This window comes from Balaenoptera acutorostrata, chromosome 15, assembly GCF_949987535.1.
Source record: "Balaenoptera acutorostrata chromosome 15, mBalAcu1.1, whole genome shotgun sequence".
Classification (NCBI taxonomy): domain Eukaryota; kingdom Metazoa; phylum Chordata; class Mammalia; order Artiodactyla; family Balaenopteridae; genus Balaenoptera; species Balaenoptera acutorostrata.
In genome coordinates, this window is record NC_080078.1 from 88,989,098 (window position 1) to 89,008,977 (window position 19,880).

Below are 19,880 nucleotides of genomic sequence, written 5' to 3' on the forward strand. Positions count from 1 at the left end.
AGAAGATTCTAAGCGTGACATCAACACAGACCGTAATGTGCACAGGCTTGCCCTGGGGATCTTGTTTAAAAGCAGATTCTAATTCAGCAGGCCTAGGTGGGATCCGGAATGCCACCTTTCCAAGGAGCCCCCAGCTGACGTACGTGCCGCTGATCAGTTGACCCCACTTTGAGCGGCAAAATCACGGAGTATGGTGAAATTTACAATGTTTAAAAAAGAAAATAAAATCAAGATTATATGCGACTTGGCTTTTCGCTTATTGGAAATAAAGACCATTGGCACCTACATTGTCCTTTGTGTTTCTTGATTTGGGCGGATTCCTTGCAGGTGACAGTTTTTGAGCCCTCTTTTATTAGACATGAAACGTGAGAATGATCTGGCTTTAGTGGGACTTATTTTATAAATAAAACGTGAAGAAAAATATAAAACATGTTTTTTTCAAAGTCTAAACGTGGCTCCAAGCGGTTCTGGTGTAGCCCTCCAGGGGTAGCCTTCCTTAGCTGAGGACCCTAGCTGAAGAGTCAGGGAGAGCCTGGCGGAGCAGGTCAGGGCGGGAGAAAGGCCCCACCTTGGCTCCCCTGAGCTAAGAACTAAACATGCAAAAAAATAAATAAATAAATAAATAAGTAAACAGCATCATGGACCGATGCGAAGGGCTGGTTTTCGAGAACAGGAGGAGCTCTCTGTGGACAGGCCATCGTGTAGGGGGAGACCCCCAGTGGGTGGCAAGGTCAGTCTAGTGACTCTGGACTAACGGCTGGAGACGCAGGCACAGCATCCATGTGAACCTCAAGTAATGCGGGCCAGCGTTGGACATGACACCGTTGTACAAATATATGGATTCGGTGAAACCAGCAGGGCTGGATAGCAAAACCAGACAGAGAATAGAGACATTACAGGAAAATAAAACTGCAAAGCAATATTGGGCATGAACAGATAGGCAGACATTCTTAACAAAAGCTTGGCAAATTGAATCCAACAAGATTTTTTAAAAAGAGTAACTCATCGTAACCAAGTGGTGTTTATTCCAGGGATGCAAGTTTTGTTTACATTTGAAAATCAACCAATGTAATTTACTATATTCATAGAGCAAAGTGAAAAACCATATGATTACCTCAAAAATGCAAAAAAATAAAATAAAAGTGGCTGGCAAATCTAACATCCATTCCCAGTAAAATTTCGGCAAATCAAGCACAGAGGGCAAGTTCCTCAACCTGATAAAGGGCGTATATGAAATTACCACACTTCACATCATACTTAAATAGCAAAAGACAGAATGCTTTCCCTCTCGATGAGGAAAAAGGAAAGATACCCACTGTCGCCACTTCTGTTCAGCCTTGTGCTGGAGGGTCTACTCAGCGTGACAGGGCAAGAGAAAGAAGAGCATGCAGGTGGGAAGACGAGAAGTGGAACTGTCTACTTCCTCCCTAGGCAGCACGATGACCTAGGGAGAAAATCCTACAGAACCTACAAAAAAGCCAGTGAGTTCAGCGAGCTCGGAGAACACGACGACATACTAATACCAGTCATGTTCCTATACCCTAGCGGTGGACATATGCAGACCCTGCAATTAAAGTACAATAGCGCCTACAATCACTCAAGCACACACCGAGCTGTGAGTTTAACAGAATACGTATAGGACATGCGTGTTGACTAGCATACAGGGTGGTTTCACTGCCCTAAAAATCCCCTGTGCTCTGCCTGCCCATCCCTCTGCCCCTTTGCCCCCTGGCAGCTACCGATCCTCTTACTGTCTCCATAGTTCTGCCTTTTCCAGAGCGTCATAGAGGTGGCATCATACAACCTTTTCTGATGGGCTCCTTTCACTTAGTTAAATGCATTTCAGGTTCCTCTGTGTCTTTTCACGGTTTGATAGCTCATTTCAGTTAGTGCTGAATAATATTCCACTGTCTGTGTGGGACACCGTTTATTTATCCATCACCTGCTGAAGGACATCTTGGTTGCTTCCAAGTTTCGGCAACTATGAATACAGCTGCTGTAAACATCCGTGTGCAGGCTTTTGTGTGGACATGAGTTTTCAGCTCCTTTGGGTAAGTACCAAGGAGTGTGCTCCTGGAGCGTGTGGTAAGAGGATGCTTAGTTTTGTAGGAAATAATCAAACCGTCTTCCGAAGTGGCTGCACCACTCTGAATTCCCACTGGCGTGAACGAGAGCTCCCGTCATTCCATATCCTCAGCCGTGTCTGGTGTTGTCAGCGTTGCATGCTTTGGGCAGTCTAAGAGGTGTGCTTGACGGCCTTCTGAAGACTCAGTTACTGTGCCAGCTAAGTGGCAACCCCACGCGGGGCAGGGTGGGGGCGATGTCCCCTGGGACACGGTCTGGCTCTGCAACCAGGGGTGCTCTCGCTCCAGGATTCCTGGATCTGGAATCAAGGGGTGCGAATGGGGCGGCCCCTCTCCCTATTACCTCTCCTGATGCCCCACAGAATCTGTGCTTCCTGTTCTGTGACTCTCGGTTCCAGAGGGCTCAGTCCCCAGGGGAAGAGAGTTTCCTCGCGGGGACGCAGTGAGGCTTCCTGGGGCCGTCGGTGGAGGCTGTGGCCTGGCCACTTGGGACTCCTCGGGCCCAAAGCAGGGGCGGCAGGGCCCGCCTCTCGCGGCTGAGGAGCTGGGAGCCCAGGTCCTCTTCGTCCTCCAAGCTGGTGGACAGCCACAGCGATGCCCTCGGGCCCGACGGCTGAGGCTCAGACCCGGCAGGAGCAAAGGTTTGTGTCACCCACCAGGCCACGAACCCCCAGCAGCTGCTCGAGGGCCCAGGGAGCGTGGACGGGGTCATGGAGGAGGGTCATGGTCGGTACCAGCGCCGCCGCTGCCACCAGGAGTGACAGCTGTGACAGCTGCGCCTCGTCCTGCTTTTGATGGAATCGTGCCTGCGTGTTTATCCACCACACGCTATGGTTTTCTCCTCCTTGCTCGTCCCTGATCACGTAGGATGCAACGAGAATGGCCGGCCTTATTCCCATAGTCTGCAAGACCGGGAAGCCCGCCCAGAAGTGATGGGAGGTCCGGTCCCCTCTCCTGGGGGCGGGGACAGTGGCGATGGGGGCGTCGTGTTGGGTGGGAGGTGAGTTTGTGCCTGTCTTCCTTTGGGAATTTGGCTCAAAGAGCGGCTGTAAGCAAGGCATGGAGGTGTGCGGGGGGCCGAGGTGATGGGCGGGGGGCGGCTAGCCGGGCCCCTTTTCTTAGAAGTCCCTCTGCTGCGTGTTCGCGGTTGAGGGGGTCAGCAGAGACAGTTCTGCACGAGATCTGGAGACCAGAAGAGAAGCAACAGCCGCACCGATTTTTCAACTCGGAGGGTCGATCTGGGGTCACGCACGTGGGGGTCGCCTTGTTGGGGGCAGTGTCCCCACTGGCCACACCGCCTCCCGGGGTCCGCTCAGCCTCTCTCGGGCCAGGTGTGCCTCTAACCTTTATGACAAAGTGCACCAGCTTCTCGGGCCGGATGTCCGCACCGTCCAGGCTGGAGGTAGAGAGAAACACGTGGGAGAGGCTAGTCCATCCTCATGGGGCCCGGCCTGGCCTCACCTCACCCTCCACACCCTCCCCTCTGCCCGTGCTTCCGTCCAGCTCTGGCCGCAGCAGCTCCCACAGCCGGGGCTAAGCCTGCAGACCAAGCCCTGACGCGTCCCCCCATCCCTGTCTCCCTCTTCTCTCCCTCCCGCCCTCTCTGTCTCTCTCTGACCCAGATAACGAAGAGACAGTGAAACCCACGGCAGGCACCGGCGTCTGTAAATCATTTGCTGCGCATCTTGTTATTGCTGTGATTTGTGAGTTTTGTTCGCCCCGTAAGGAGTAAAAGAATCGGAGAAACCTTTGTTAGAGATGTGATTTCAATCAGCGGCTTAGGAGAATTCGATTCAATACCTTTGTGACCGATTTCTAAATATTTGGAAAAATTGTTAAGTATTTAATTTGGTGTTTAAGTGTTTGATATTGTGTTTAAATATCTCTAAAAATATTGTTTAATAGATTTATAGGACTGAGAAATAGGACATTGAACAAAATACGAGTTTCCTTCTGCTTGATCGAAAGTTCCTCAGCTATTAAAGTATTGATTAATCACACACACACACACACACACACACACACACACACACACGCACGAACAGAAGGAAAGACAAACCAAAGGAAAGTTTAGGGCGACTGCTTTTGAACTTCCAAGGAAATTAACGTGAGTTTGAGCTCGCGGGGTCAAGAGATGAACACTCGTGACGAGGGGCAGGGCAGCAGGAGTCAGAGGCCAGCAGAGGCAGGGAAGGGCCAAGTCTTCAGTTAAAACTGCAAAATCACAACACATTAAAAGCAGCAAGTGGTGGACCCAGTGCTGGAGAGAATCGGGTCCGAATGCCCAGCAGGGTGGAGAGATTCCAGGACTGGCCTAGAAAAAGGCATGATGGAGCAGGACGCCAGAGCCAGGGATGCACAGGGCTGTCCTGACCGGGGGTGATAGCGTGGCCGAGAAAACCAGCGGCAGAGGGACCCGAGGCTGCTCCACGCGGCTCGTCTCCCTCCCTCTGCCCGCCTCCTCCCTCCCCACTCCTTGTTTTCTAAACAAAAGGAAAGTGCTCCTTTACGCCTTGATTACACGGGTGGGGATCTTTTCTGAAGACCAAGAGTGCGCCACTACAGATGAAAGGATGCACATCGTCCAGGGAGAGACGCGTGACCGCGGCCGGTTCGCCTTCCAGACTTGAGCTGCTTTCTTTTCGTTCCTGACATGTGTGTGCGTGTGTGCCAGTGTGTGCGTGCGTGTGTGCCAGTGTGTGCGCACGTGTGTGCATATCCGTGTGCGTGTGTGCGCGCGGGAGCTGGGGCTTATCCCTGGGAGCTGCCAGCCCAGCACTCGGTCTCCCTGTGCGTCTGGGTGTTGCTCACGGTCAAAGTCACAAGTGCAAACAGCCGTGCCTGCAGCGCTGCCATCGGACAGGACGCCCCTGTCCCCCAGATGCCTCCCTCGTGCTGCCCCTTAGAGCCCCCCACCCCACCCTGTCTGCAACCTGCCCCCTCCAGCATGTCCCTCAGGGGGTCCTGCGGCCAGTGGCCTTGGTCTGGGGCTTCTCTCACTGGATGCACTTCCCTCCTCCCCGTGGCTGGGCCACGATCCACCCCCGTGTTGACTGAAGGGCACCTGGGTGGTTTCCTGGTTTAGGCAACTGTGAATAAATCACTATAAGTATTTGGGTTCTCACCCCCTTGGGGTGACATTGCCCCCACTGATGACAAGTCACTGATTGGAAACCCGCAGCTCTTCTCCAGGGCGGGGCCACCTTCCCGCCCCGCCACCCCGCATCCTCGCCAGCACTTGCTACGGTCAGTTTTCTGACCCTTTACATAAAGGGACACCCTGGGGTGGGGTCCACAGTGGCTGAATTCCTCTTCTTTTTCTCTGGCAGACCCTGATACCCTGATTTGCTGCCTTGCAGCCAGAGGTGGCCTCGTGCCAACCTGGCCAATGAGGTCAAAGCAGACACTTAAAAGGGGAACAGAGGCTCTGTCGCTCCTGCTGGCTTCCTCCTATAACAGTGAGGTGATGACGTGATGGCTGCAGGAGCAGCCTTCTTGCAAACACGAGGACAAGAGTCATGAGCTGAGGATGGCAGGGCACGGGGGACCCTCAGTGACGTTGCAAGCCGCTCCAGCCACCAGGGCTGCCTGCCCCACCCTCGTGTGAAGCTCAAAGATGGAAAAAGTCTCTGTGCTTCCTTGGTGACCCCCCACCTGAACACCAGCAACATGAGTATAGGAAAAGTGGGCCAGGAACACCATTAAGAACACTTGTCTCAAAAAAAAAAAAAAAAAAAAAAAGAACACTTGTGTCCAGATGGCGGCATTTGGGAGATCTTGGTTTTCTTGGTACTCCTCCTTCATTTCCCACATCCTGGGAACACACAGGACCCCACAAATCTCCAGGGAGCCCACATTCTCTGGAAAGTAGACGTTAGAAACTTTTGAACAACGTGAAAAATGTAAATGATGTTGTATTTTTTTTTATAAATGTATTTATATATTTTTATTTTTGGCTGCGTTGGGTCTTCGTTGCTGCGCGCGGGCTTTCTCTGGTTGCGGCGAGCGGGGGCTACTCTTCGTTGGGGTGCGCGGGCTTCTCATTGCGGTGGCTCCTCTTGTTGCAGAGCACGGGCTCTAGGCACGTGGGCTTCAGCAGTTGTGGCATGCAGGCTCAGTAGTTGTGGCACACGGGCTTCGTTGCTCCGCAGCACGTGGGATCTTCCCGCACCACGGCTCGAACCCGTATTCCCTGCATTGGCAGGCGGATTCTTAACCACTGCACCACCAGGGAAGTCCTAAACGATGTTTTTGATGAATACTTGATACCTTTGGGAATTGCCCAGGTTATAAGAAGTGAAGAAAAGATACAAGAATGTATAGAATCCCAATTTTGTAAAACAAAAATAGAGGGAAAAAAAGATTAAGGGAAAAGATACAGATGGCTGCCCGTGGTGACCGCTGGGTGGAAAGTGTGGGCGGTCTTGGAGGGCCTCCCCTTTCCTAAATGTCTGATGGGAAGCAGGCGTCAGAGCCATCCCAAGCCAGGAGCTCCCACCCCCGCCCTGAGGGGCCTGGGTCGGAGGCTGGGGCTCGTACCCTGGGGCACCTGCCTCCCCAACCTTTGCTCAGGCCCCTTCAAGGGCACAGCCAGTTGGTCCCCGTCGCTGTGCCCTCGCCCTGCTGTCTCCCTGTCCCTGGACCTGCTGGTGTGGGGGTGGGGAGGGTCCGGCCCCTGGGGTGTGATCCTCCCTTGGAGGCTGCTTTCATCCTCCCCGACGGTTGCCTCTGCGGAGCTGGATGGGATATGGGGCCCTGCCAGGCACCGCGGCCCTCGAGGCCTCAAGCGGGAGGGAGTCCTCATGCCAGGTTTCCGGAGAGCCAGGCGCTACACGGCGCACCTGATTGCGTGTGAGTGACTTTGGCTAAACGGGATCACGGGTTGGAGCCGTCAGGGCTGGTCCTGGAGGAGAGCAGGGCTAGTTGGCAGGGTGAGGACAGAGCTGCGGACGCCACGGGCGTGTTCTGTGGAGCAGATAAAGCAGGGCTTGGGGAGGATGCAGACGTCCCAGCTGTACTCAAGGGACTGAGGATTTTAAAACTTGGGCATATTTTCCCCGACATTTTGGGAAAACTGCTTGGACAGCAGCCTGCAGGCCGGAGGGACTCATGCGTTTTGGAGCTGGGCACTGTGCCCAGCCCTGCTCGGCGTCTATCCTGCAGGATTCGGGATTTCCTCTTTGGCAGGACCTCGCCGTAGGGCGCTCTTCCCCAAGGTCAGGCTAGCGCGGTGGGTTCTCCGTAGACGAGCGGCCACCCTCCTGGCCTCGCCCGGCCCGACGCCTTTCCGAGACGGCAGTGATGGCGGCGTCCCCTCGCGGGACCCCCGCTTTGCAGCACTCGCCCCTGGTTTGTCGTGCGCTCAGCCAGGAAACCAGACGATGAGCTACTGACTCTCCAGCCCACAGGGGTAGAGCCTGTCCTGCCGGAGGGATGTTTTCTGGGTGTCTTGGCTCACGGCGGGCGATGGGTGCACAAGCTTGTTGAGAAGCTAAATGCTGGCACAAGGGCCACCAGGTTGGGGCCAGTCAATGGTGGCCCTGAAGTTCAAGGGCAAGGCCCACACCTTTGTCTTTTCCTCCCAGCGGCGGCCGCTTCCCTGACCTGAAGGCACCGCATCTGCTGGTCCAGCCCCTGCCACTTATTCCACCCGGCAAGGGGCCTGGGCCACCAGCTCCGCCTCACCACACACTCGTGACCAGCCCGGTGCTCCTTTAAGGCCCGAGTCAGAGGCCAGGACTTTGGGGTGCCTGCCGACCCTGCCGGTACCTTTGCCGACCGCCTGCCCCCCCAACCCGAGCCCCACGTCTCTGTCATCCCCTGACCGTGCGCTTCTCTGTCCTTCCCTTGGTGGCCTCGGGCCTCCTGCTCTACATGGGGACCTGTGCTGGAACCGTCCCGGGAACGGGGTGCATCCGGCAGGGGTCTTCAGGCCAAAGGACACCGCTGCCCACACCACGCCGACTGCCAAGAAGCGGGAGCTGAGGCATCCCTGTCCAGACCCGACTTTCCAACGCGATGCCACACGAGACAGAAAACCTTCTGTAGGTGTTTATTCTACTTCAAGTAACAAAGCTATGAAGTTCCATGTTTTAATGTACAGTGATATAATACTTTGCAATATAAAATACAATTTACAGAAATTTCTATCAAGTAAACCTAAAGAAACACACTTGATTTTTTACATTTGTTGTATTTAAATTAGAAAAATGTTTGTTTTACACGTAAAAAAACCTTCACATCACGCTAGATGTTGGAACTCGTCGCCACTTTAACGTAACCTACTGACAGGGTCTATAACACCAATCACTCCAAATTGCTAAGTTCTCGATGTTCTCATAACTTAAACGTTTGTGCTAGAAAGTGAAAAATCTGTAGTGATGTACGATGGAACAGACTCCAAAGAACAAATGAAATTCTCTCATTTTATATTTGCAAAAGTAAGTTTATGAAAATATAAAAAAATTATCAAAGTTTATTTGTACAGTCAAATAAATTAGCAAGTTTTTTCTCTCTTTCGCACTTCAGAAGTACTTGGAAAATACATGGCAAGAAGCAGTATACTGTGTCTCACAGTGAAAAGCTTTCTAGTTTGTAGTTCTTAAGCTGATATCACTATTTTCATCTCAGGCTTTACACAAATATTGTTCCATTTCAATGACAAACGTTGAGATTTGTCACCTGACAAGTAGCACAAGGTGGAGCTAGTGCACTTTTCCTGGGACATAGAACTGCTCAGATGGTAAAGTTCAACAAACAAAACGTTCCTGATTATTCAAATCAAAGAAATCTACTCCCTCCACCCGCCCTGCCTTTTAAAGTACACTTAATTGCTTTATTTTCTCTCTTTCTTTAGGCTGATAAAATTTAAACCTTTTAAAATAAATTGTTATTTAAAATTCCACAATTTCTATTCAGATGTTGCTTTTAATCATGTTGGGGGGGGGGGAACGTGTAAGGCGATACCTGCACACTGAGCAAATCCAAGAAATGTGTTTTTGTTTCTGGTTGAAATTTGTAATTCAGATTTTTTCATGACAAGAGAAAGATGCTCCTGTAAGTTTGGTGTTTCTCAACATTCCAGAGACCAGCTGACACAGCCATGCACAGAAACACGCGGCCGCCTGCCCCGAACCCTGTGAAGTTAGCTTCTGGAAACAGATATCACAGATGAGATGTCAGGAAAGGTATGGCTCTGAGGTCCACTAAACTCCCTTAAAATTTACAATAGTCAAGTTATTAGAAAAGATAACTTTATAATCTGAAAAAGCAATATGCTTTTGTAGGTACTTTCCCATTTCAGTACATTTAAATGGAAATGTTAAAGAGTTCTTAGTTTTTTGTTTTTATTTAAAAAGCATCAGAATTGTAAAGGTGTGAAATTTTGTAAGAAACCATCATACACAAAATTACAGTAATTTCTCAAGTCCAGAAGGTTTTGTCCTGTGCGTGAGCTCCCAGCTCTTTCCAAGGCCACCTGCTCAGCACGTGAGCGTGGCTTCACGGCGGCCCTAGGTCTGGGCAGCGGGGGCGGCGGCCCGCGGGGCCTCGGCCTTGGGGTCCCGGGGTCGCTCGGGGCTCCGACTGCGGTCCCTGCGGCGCTCCCGCTCACGGGCCTTGTCGCGGTCGCGGTCCCTGCTGCGGGACCTCTCCCGATCACGTCTGCGGTCGCGGTTGCGGCTCCGCTCTCGGGCCCGGTCCCACTCGCGCCCCTTGTCCCTGCCCGCGTTCCGCTCGCGGCCCCGGTCCCACTCGCGGCCAGCATCCTTGTCACGGTGTCGGTCCCACTCGCGGCCTCGGTCCCAGTCACGCTCCCGGCTCCAGGTCCGGCCGCGTTCCCGCTCCCAGGGCTTCCCACGCTCCCGCTCGCGCCGCCGGTCCTCGAGGGCCCGGCCCGGGCGGCTGTCAGGCGGCGGGGCCTCGGGCTCCTCCGGGACCTTGTCCCGGGGTCGTCCCTCGAAGCCTGGGCCTCTGTACTCGTGGCCCCTGCCCTCACGGAATTCGGCCTCGGGGCCTGGGGCTGGCGCGGCGGGTGGCCCGGGCGGGTGGCTGGGCAGCTCCAGCAGCGGCCGGGGCGCCGGCTTGGGTCCGGGGGCGGCCGAGCCCTGGAAGTGGAAGCGTGGAGGCGCCGACTCGTTCTTCTCGGGGAAGGGAGCGGCCCCCCGAGGCCCCCCAAAGGGCAAGGGCGCCGGTGCCCTCTGGCCGGTGAATCTGGGCGGCGAGTGGACCCTCTGCTCTTCGAACTGCTGGGGCTGCATCCCCCTGGGTCCCGGCACGAATCCAGGAGCTTGGCCCCTGGGGCCTTCAAACTGCCCAGGGTGTGGCCCCCTCGGGCCCACAAAGTGGCCGGTGGGGGGGCCTCTCTGACCTCCAAACTGAGAGGGAGGAGGGCCACCTCGGGGTCCTTTAAACTGAGACAGCAGAGGCCTCCTCTGGCCCCCGAACTGGAAAGGTGCAGCACCCCTGTTTCCCAGGAACGGGGCCTGCTCGGGCCCCTCGCACTGGCCAGGGGGGCCCGAGGCCTCACCGTATGGGGCCTCCGGGAATTCCCTCTTCTCCCCGTGGGGGTCCTTGCGGTCTTCAAACGGAGGCGGCCCTGCTCCCCTGGGCCCACCCAGGTGGGAGGGAGACGGGCCCCTCCCGTCCCCGTAAGGAGGTGGCCCGTGTGGCCCTGAGAACAAGGAAGGGATGGGCCCCTTTTGGGGCCCGAATCTGGCTGGTGGAGGCCCCCCTCTTGGCCCATCGTTATTAGAATTCTCTTCCGAGAACGGAGGGACTGGCCCCCGTGGGCCTGTGAAATTGGGGCCGTGAAGGCCCGACATCCCGAAAGCGCGCGGTGCAGGCTCCCGCTGGCCTTGGAACTGGGGCGGAGGCCCCCCCTTCTGTGCTGCGGCAGGGAACGTGCCAGCCCCCTCGCCTGGCCTGGGCTGTAGCTCTCTGTCTCCTTCAGTTTCAGCTGCCAGGGAGTCACTTTTTTCGGGAAACTGAGCATTTCTTGGATCCTCGTACTGGCAAGCGCCCAGAGGCTTTTCCTGAGAGGCGTACACTGGACCCGGGAAAGGATCCCTTCCTCCGGGAGGGTGGAAGGTCTGGCCCTCGTGCTGCGAAGGGAAGAGAGGCTGCAAGGAGGCGCCCGGCGGCGTGGGCAGCAGCACCTTCCGGGCAGGCCTGGCTGCGCCGTCCCCGCCGGCCGCGCTCTCAGGCCCCGGGCTTTCCGTGGGCTCGCGCAGGGGGCCGTCCTGCTTGGCCGGCAGTGGGGCCTCTTCACCCGGAGCCCACGGTGGAGGGGCCGACTCCGGTTCCTCCTGGGCCGGGAGTGGCCCTGGGCCGGCAGCGGCCCCTCCAGGTGCTTCTCTGGCCGGCGGGGGCCTCGGGGCAGCCTCGCTCTCGTTGCTCTCTGCGGCCAAGCGCCGGGCCTGCCGGGGGTCCCGGCTCAGCCGCGCCTCGGTGCTCGGGCCCGGGGCCTGGCTGTTGGCGGGGGGCGCGGCCGGCTTGCCCGCGGCCTGGGGCGGCGGCGACATGAGCGCGTCCGACACGGAGAAGTGGGCCATGGAGGCCCCGACGGCGGCCCTCTGCTGCCTGAGCGCCTCCTCCTGCTCTGCCACCTGCCGCTTCTGCTCTTCGATCTGCTTGTTGAGCTCCTCTATCATCTGCTGCTGCTCAGCCAGGGAGGGGGCCGGCAGGCCAGGCCCGCCGTGCGCGTCCGCGCACATTCTGGTGGGCAGGTCGTCGACGGTCACTTTGGCTTCTTCCAGGATCGTCTCGTCCTCCGGGTCATAGGCCACCTCCTCGCGCTCGGCTGCCTCCGTGGCCTTCTCCGCGTCCTGGCGTCTCCCGCGGTCTCCGAGCTGAGTGTCGAAGGCTCTCTCAGGACCGTACTCTTCCTCGGGGTCGTACGGCCGGTCGTCTTCCTCCTCCTCCAGAGCTTTGTCTTTTGAGAACTGACCAAACTGCTGGACGATTGGGTCCAGCAGAGGCGCCGCCGGCAGCCCGCCGCCGGCTTTGGCTCTCGAGTCCTGGTGGGGGGCTGGGGCCGACTCGGCAGGCTCTTTGGTGGGGGGGTCGAACGCCTTCTTCTTCCCAAAGAGAGTCTGCAGGATGTGTTCTAGGGGCGAAGCTGTTTTTGAGGAAGAGGAAGTGACAGAGGAAGCGGCCACTGCAACGGTCACTGACGCGGGTGACGCTGTGACAGCGTTCGTGGCTCCTGGTGTGAGCGACGACAGGATCTGTAACACGGAAGACGAGGCCGGCGCACCTGGTGCTTCTGGAGGAGGGGGTGGGGGTGGGGGAGACCCCGGGGGTGTGGTGCTGACAGCCGCGTCCCCTGGGCACAGCGGGTACTTGGGGGGCTTCTTCTCAGGCAGCAGGGCTGCTGGCACTCTGGGGTGGACGGGATCCATTTCTTCTTGTGCCTGAAGACGGGGCCGCTTCTCCTCTGTCTTGTCTAATTCGCCAGCATTTGAAGGACGCTTTATTTTTTGACAGATTACTAACCCCAGGATTATGTTTGGACGCGGTGACTCGAGACCTAAAAAACAAAACAGTTGTGCAAATTTTAGAATCGAATTGTAGCTTTTGTCCTTCAGGGGTAAACTCTGGGTGTGAAGGGCGGCGGGGGGGATGGTTTCCAGAGGGAGGAGGAGGAAATTCTGTGGCCAAACAGAACCAAGCGTTTGAAGACCTGCTGCAAAAGATGCAGACTGCACCACGCACCTGCCCAGCCTGACGGGCCCACAAACCGCAAAACCAAGAGCCCAATGCACACGCGCACTCGCCCAGTGCTAAAATTATTGCAGATTGTCAATTATACACAACGCTAGGGTAGAGGCGTGCTGGAGGAGGCGGGGAAGGCCAGCACGTACACACTCCAGGCTGTTCACCTACTGGGAACGAAGCCTGTATGTACCAGGATTTTTTTTTTTTTTTTTAGACACACTACCGCCATTTATTGGAAGGCATAACACAGAAATGATGTCAAATGATCGCAAACTGATAGACAGGCTTAATGCATTTTCTATCAAGATATTTTGTAGGCACAAACAAGATTTTTCTAAAACTTATATGGAAAGGCAAAGGAACTAGAATAGCTAAAATATCTGAAGAAGAATAAATTGGTTGGAATCACTCATTCAATTCGAAACTTCTAATAAGATAAAAAGTAATCCAGACTGATATTTGTGGAGGGAGACATACAGAACGATGGAACAAAACAGAGAACCCAGAAACAGCCCCACACAATCACTTCCAACTGAGTTTTGACAAAGGTACCAGGAAAACTGAATGAAGCAAGAATCTGAAAAAATTACGCCATACCGACTGATCTTCCATACTAGGGGAAAAAAATGAAATAATCTCCACCAAAACTTCACACCTGTACAAATATTAGCTCATAATTGGTCATAGCTTTAAATGTGAAATGTAAAACCATACTACTTTAACCTATAAGAGATTTAGAAAAGAAACCATAGGATAACATCCTCAGGATTTATCTATATATCTATCTAAGTTTTAACATATTTTGACTTGTAATTTTATTCTGCAGTATGCAATATTTCAGACTAAACTTGAGACTTAGCTGTTCCTCATGTGAATGCTCTGATGTGGATTCTGTTGTGAAAAGTCTTGAAGAAATTTTAAATATTCATTACGTTTGTAAGGTTTCTTTCCATTATGAATTCTTTGGTGAATCCTGGGGGGACACTTGCTTAAAGGCCTTTCCACATTCAGTGCATTTCCCTGGTTTCTCTCAGGTATAAATCCTCTCATGACATCAAAGCCATGAATGTTTAATAAAAAGCTTTCCCACATTCATTACATGTGTAAGGCTGCTCTCCAGTAGGAATCTTGCGATGTTCTGTAGTTTTGATCTATGGATAAGAGCCTTTATACACGCACATTACGTTCTTGTGGCTTCATCAAAGATGTATATTCTGATGTCTAGTCAGTTGCGAAGTCTGTACAAGTCCTCTGTCCTGTATGTTACCCTGATGTAATTTCTCTTTAGTGTGGACTCTCTAGTGTCAATCCATGCTTGAACTTGTATTATTTTGCCACACTCGTTACATTGGTCAGGTTACTCTCTAGCATGAATTCTCCGATGACTTACGAGGCTTGAGTTTTGAGTGAAGACCTTGCCACGCTCACTGCATTGGTAAGGTTTCTCTCCAGTGTGGATTTTCTTATGTCTGTTGAAGTTTGAGCAATGAATAAAGGATTTGCCACACTGATTACATTTGTAAGGTTTCTCTCCGGTATGAATCCGGCGATGACTAGGAAGGCTTGAACTCTGACTGAAGACCTTGCCACACTCATCACATTTGTAAGGTTTCTCTCTAGTATGGGTGACCTGATGATAAGTAAGACTTGAATACACACCAAACGCTTTGCCGCACTCGTTACATTTGTACGGCTTCTCCCCAGTATGAATTCTCCGATGACTTACGAGGCTTGAGTTTTGAGTGAAGACCTTCCCACACTCACTACATTTGTAGGGTTTCTCTCCAGTGTGCATGACCTGATGTCGAGTGAGGTGGGAGCTCTGATTAAAGGCTCTGCCACATTTATTACATTTGTATGGTTTCTCTCCAGTATGAATCCTGCGATGATTAGTAAGGCTTGAACTCTGACTAAAGACTTTGCCACACTCATTACATTTGTACGGTTTCTCTCTAGTATGGATGACCTGATGATAAATAAGACTTGAATACACACTAAAGGCTTTGTCACACCCGCCACACTGGTAGGGTTTCTCTCCGGTGTGAATTCTGCAATGACGTACGAGGTATGAACTGTAACTGAAGCCCTTACCACATTCCTCACACTTGTGATGTTTCCTTTTCATGTGGATTCTTTTATGTCTAGTGAGATGTGAGCTCTGATTAAAGGCTTTGCCGCATACATTACATTTGTAAGGTTTCACACCTGTGTGGATTACCTGATGGTTAGTGAGTTGTGAGCCATGATTAACTGCTTTGTCATACTCATCACATTTGTAAGGTTTTTCCCTAGTGTATGCTTTCTGGTCTTGTGTGAGTAACGAAGAATGCCAAAAATCATTCCCATATTCATTAAAAATGTTGGTTTGGACACTCGGAAGAATTCTCTGAAGTACTGAAAATGAGGAACCACTGTTGTTAGACTTCTCAACTTGATGATACTCATAAAATTGCCCTTCAGTTGGAAATATCTGCAGTTCAGCCAGATGTGACTGAAAGCTTAGTCCGAGCCTGTTTTCAATAGGCTTGTTTCCTTCATCTCTTCTACCACGTTGATCTCCTCTACCAGTGAGATGTTTTTTATGGGTGACAGGCACTCCTCTGTAATTTCTTTTGTCACTTCTCCACTGGTACTCAAAGTCACACATATGTCTCTGGATTTCCCTACAGCCATAGTCCTCAGTCTCACAGCTTTCATGTCTTTCCAACAACACTGTGTGCAACATTTCCCCTGTATGACTGTTCTCTTTTGGTGCTGATTCCTTGATCACACATTTAATGAGGTATCCAGGGAGAGCAGGTTCCTGTAGGTCTCCAACATCACGTCCCTGTACAAGGCCCTCTGACCAGGGTCCAGGCATTCCCACTCCTCCTGAGAGAATTCTATGGCCACATCCTTGAATGTCAACTGTGCCTGAATAAGAGCCATTCCAGACTCCTCTTTCTTTCCTCTTCTTCCTCTTCGGGGTTTCTTCCTCAGGCAATGTGAGTCTTTGAAGTCGACGATCCCGTAGGGCGACCTTCGCTCCGCGGTAACCCAGGATGTTTTCTAAACAAACTCTTAGCTGTGTTCCTTTATTTGCCTCTTGCTACGTATCAGGAAGGCAGCACCCCCTTTCGACTTTAACTTATGAGCTGCAATATGTAAATTAAGCTATTCATACTAAAATTAAAGGTTCAATTAAGGACCAATTCTACAACTCAATTACAATGATCAACAAAATTATACTGATTGATATAGCACACGCCATTCGATAAGTTCATCAGTCACTGGTGTCAAAATTACAATTGATGGGAAAAGTGATGCTGACCAAAACGCCTAAAACAAACGTCCTTGCAGGTTTAGAAAGACGTTCAATGACCAGTAACTTATCAAAAGTTACCGAACGCTCAGGTCTCTGTCAACACAGGACGTGCGGCTTAAAGCCCAGAGGTGTTCAGGGCAGGGGCAGCAAAGGACAGACCTCGTGGAGAACACGCTGGGAATTTCAGAACATTGCACAGTTCTTAAAAAATAATTATTGCTTAAAAAATTCTTCGTCCAAACCCTCTGGATTGTGGTGCCCTGTCTACTGTTTCTGGGCGGCTCCTCCACCCTCACACTAGTAACAAACCCGGAATACCAAGAGCGGAACAGAAAAGCCCAAGTCACACGTCGGTAAGTTAGGGAGAAAGGATAAACACAGGACAAAAATTCTGCTTCAACAGCATATTTAAAATTAATCAAATTGGATAAATTCTATTTACACATAAATCACTACTGTGTAAAAGATATTCATGCTATATATTTTTGGTTTTCACTCACTAAAAAAGAAAATCAGCACTGTTTTTCCTATTCTTTCTGTGATTTTAAGTTGATCACAGATCAAATAGTTGTCTCTGGACACCCACTGTGTAGTTCTGAGCGACTGTCACCCTTCCTAATTTCCAACAGATGGGTTGACATGCCAAGCACGAGGGTGGCGGATGTCCCATCCCACCCCCGAGGAGGAAGACCAGGCACGCCAGAGTGAGCTGGGCTGGCCCAGCATCCGCATGGACCGGCGATGTACTGCTGGCCCCCCTCCCCACTGTACTCAGCGCCTCGTTTCACAGGTTGACATTCAAGGGCTGAGGTGTCCATGAAGACACCCACTCGTGATAAGAGGAATGGCTTCCAGAACGTCCTCTGCCTGCCCTTCTGATGACAGTGGTGACTCAGGGGAAGGAGGAGCTGGGCAAAGGAGGGCGTGGAGACAGGAAGGCCAGGCCCACTGCACTGAGCATGGCATCCAGACGGTTCTGCTCAGATGTGAAAGATACTCTTATCAAGTTTGCTTTCTAATCAAAACAAATTATTTTAACTTAAAATAGTAAATCTCTCACTCACTACAACTGCCACTTACTGAACAATTTACAGCTCACTAACATCCAGTTTGGGGCACAGTCAATAGCTCAACTGGCTCTCGTGGCCCTTTCTGGACCGACCGTCGCTGACACGGCCCCAGAGCTGGCAGAGCAGGTCCCCACGCCGGGCCACACGCTGGAGGCTTGGCCAGCTCTGTCAGCAGGCGCAGCAGAGGAGGAACGTGCTCAGCCATGTGGGCGGGGGTGGGGAGGGCTGGGGCGCCCTGGTCAGGGGCGCCCTCTCAGCAGCCCAGGGCCCACGACTGTCCTCATCGACCTCAATGCAGATGGGCTATGTTACCTCTGCAGAGCTAAACTTCTAAGGCGCCAGCACCAGGGCTTGCGGCAGGAATCGCATTTCAGGTCAAAGACGCCGTGTGTGGAGGGTAAGTCACTGCGTTAAAACCAGGGAGACGGGGTCCTGTCCTCGGGAGGTGTGCCAGTCCTCCCACTCGCAGCCGCTTACATGCTTCCTAACAAAAATGATCTATCCCAGACCCGGCAAGATTCTCTAGGCTCTACCCTTTGCGGTCACAGGCATCACAGGTGAGGTTATGATTAAATCACTTAACATTTACATCTGTTTCGAAAACAGGAAACTCCCTGGAGACCAGCATCTAACTAAGCAGCTAGTATTTTTAAATGCTTTCAGCTCTCAACTACTTCATCTACACACACCCGTAAGTGATCTAATAAAGCTCCTGAGTTGGAGGAGTGTTAGTTTTGAATTTCCCCACTAATCTTCCCCAGGATTTTACATTTAAATTGAGCTGTTTCTGAAGCAGTCAAATCTTATCTGCTTCACCTGTGCACGTTATGGCTGCATGGAGACTTGAAAGGTTAACTAGCACCGTGGAGATGACTTACTCGCGGAAGAATACGATTCACTGTGCTACCGGGGCCTCGGCAGTGACCGTTAGGGAGGTGAGGGCACGTCTGGCTCCACCCCGCTCCGCACCCTCACGACAGGCGCCTGGCAAGGGCACGCTGGACACAGTCAAAGGGCTACTACCACTGGGGCGGTGGCAGGGGTGGCTTTCCCCCGAAGGCCCCATTTTCCGCCTGGGGCCCCTGCGGGCGCGCCCACTGTTGAGTGTGACGCCTGGAGAGGAGAGGGCGTCCCGAGAAGGCGCAGCAGCAGTGAGGGCGCTGCCTGCGTGCAGAGACAGGGCTCCCGCCGGGGGCCCGCGGCGCCTCCCCGGCTCCGCACAGGGCCTCTGTCCCACGGTTATAAGCGGGGTGCTTACTTACCGACCTCCCTTTGAGGGTAGTGGTGAGGCTCATGACTCATCAAGCAGATGAGAACTAGGTGGGGGGCCGCTGAACTATCATTTCCGGACAAGAGGCACTCATGACACTGAGCACCGGGGTGTCGGCACCCCTGCCCGACCCCCTCCACGTCGCGGGAGCAAGCGTGTCCACGACGTCCCATGTGGGTGAAACAAGCCTTCTTAGCTGCATGTAGGTCCCCGAGTCTTCACGGCGAAAGGGTCAGCCCCAGACCACCCGTACAGAGAGAGAAGTGGACAAACCCAGGGACGAGGGACAGCTGAAGAGGTGTGTGTGGATTTCCTGAGCCAAGACCCAAAGCAGGATCTGTGTCCAGGTGTGTCAGCAACAGGGCCGGGGGGAAGCAGCCCCCACGCACCTTGGACGTGGCACAGCGGGGGACGAGGTTTAGTTTTAATTAATAAACCAGCTGAAAGCTGCCCAACTATCAAATGAGGCTTTTACCCCTAAATCTACCTGGCATGCTCCACTATTCAGTATTTAAAGTGAACACCTTCTCATGGTCTGAGTCCGACAAGACAAAACGTCCACACCTGCGGGAACAGAAACTGTGCTGGAGTTCGCAGCAACCGTCCTCAAAGAGGACTCGGGCAGAGACCCAGCAAACACAGGGAGAAGCAGCTGCCCGCCCGCCGCACTCGGCTCCCACGCAGACTTCGCCCGCTCCCACTCTTGGGTCCCTAAGACCTGTGCAAAGCCAGGGCTCCGCGTCCCAGCGAGGAGAGCGTCGTCCATCCGTCCGCCCGCCCGCGTCCAGGCGCCCCCAGCGCAGCACCGCCGCCTGCACAGCCAGAAGCACACTGGCGTCGGCTGAGGCAAAGCAAGGTGGAGACAGTCCTTCGTCACAGTGCACCTGGATGGGCACCAAGAGCTACCAAACGGTTCAAATTCAGACAAACAATGACCAGTTTCCATGAAATATTTTTATTGATTTCAAAGGAGAGAGAAGCACTTTCCATTCAGCACGATTTTGCCTGTGATTACAGCATCTGTACACAGCTACGCAAGCAGACACGCAGAAACTGAAGACGCGCTTACCTGACAATATGGCAAGTCACAGAAACAGTCTGCTAACTTAGGGAGCAGTTACGAGTGAGGACAGAAGGCAGATGCCACGGGTGGAGCCAGCCTACTCAGAGAATGGCCCTCTCCCTGCAATGCCGCGGAAGGCAGGTCCCTGTCCTCTGCTCGGGGTGGTCCATGCCTTAGACGCCCGAGGGCCCTCGACAGGTGCTCCCCAGCCCCTCGGGAGGGCCGGGCGCCCTGGCCTAGGCCCAGCGTCCCGTCTGACTGGTCTTCCTTCCGTGAATAAAGCCCCTAGACGCGCGGACCAGCTGAGACCCGAGTCCCCTGGGGTGGAGCCCCGACAGTGTGCGTGGGACTGAGCTGAGCCGCGTCCACAGTG

General features: G+C 53.2%; 1 protein-coding gene and 1 pseudogene across 2 annotated transcripts in view; both read right to left on the minus strand.

Annotated features, from left to right (window-relative positions):
• Window positions 1-8,128: 8,128 nt before the first annotated feature.
• DIDO1 (death inducer-obliterator 1) overlaps window positions 8,129-19,880 on the minus strand; it is a 54,088-nt gene continuing 42,336 nt past the window's right edge. For both annotated transcript variants that reach the window (XM_057530272.1, XM_057530273.1), the window contains exon 17: window positions 8,129-12,612. In XM_057530272.1, coding sequence (XP_057386255.1) covers window positions 9,596-12,612 — 3,017 coding nt within the window. In that variant the 3' untranslated portion in view covers window positions 8,129-9,595. The remainder of the gene's footprint in view (window positions 12,613-19,880) is intronic.
• LOC130704967 (zinc finger protein 665-like) lies at window positions 13,781-16,967 on the minus strand (annotated as a pseudogene).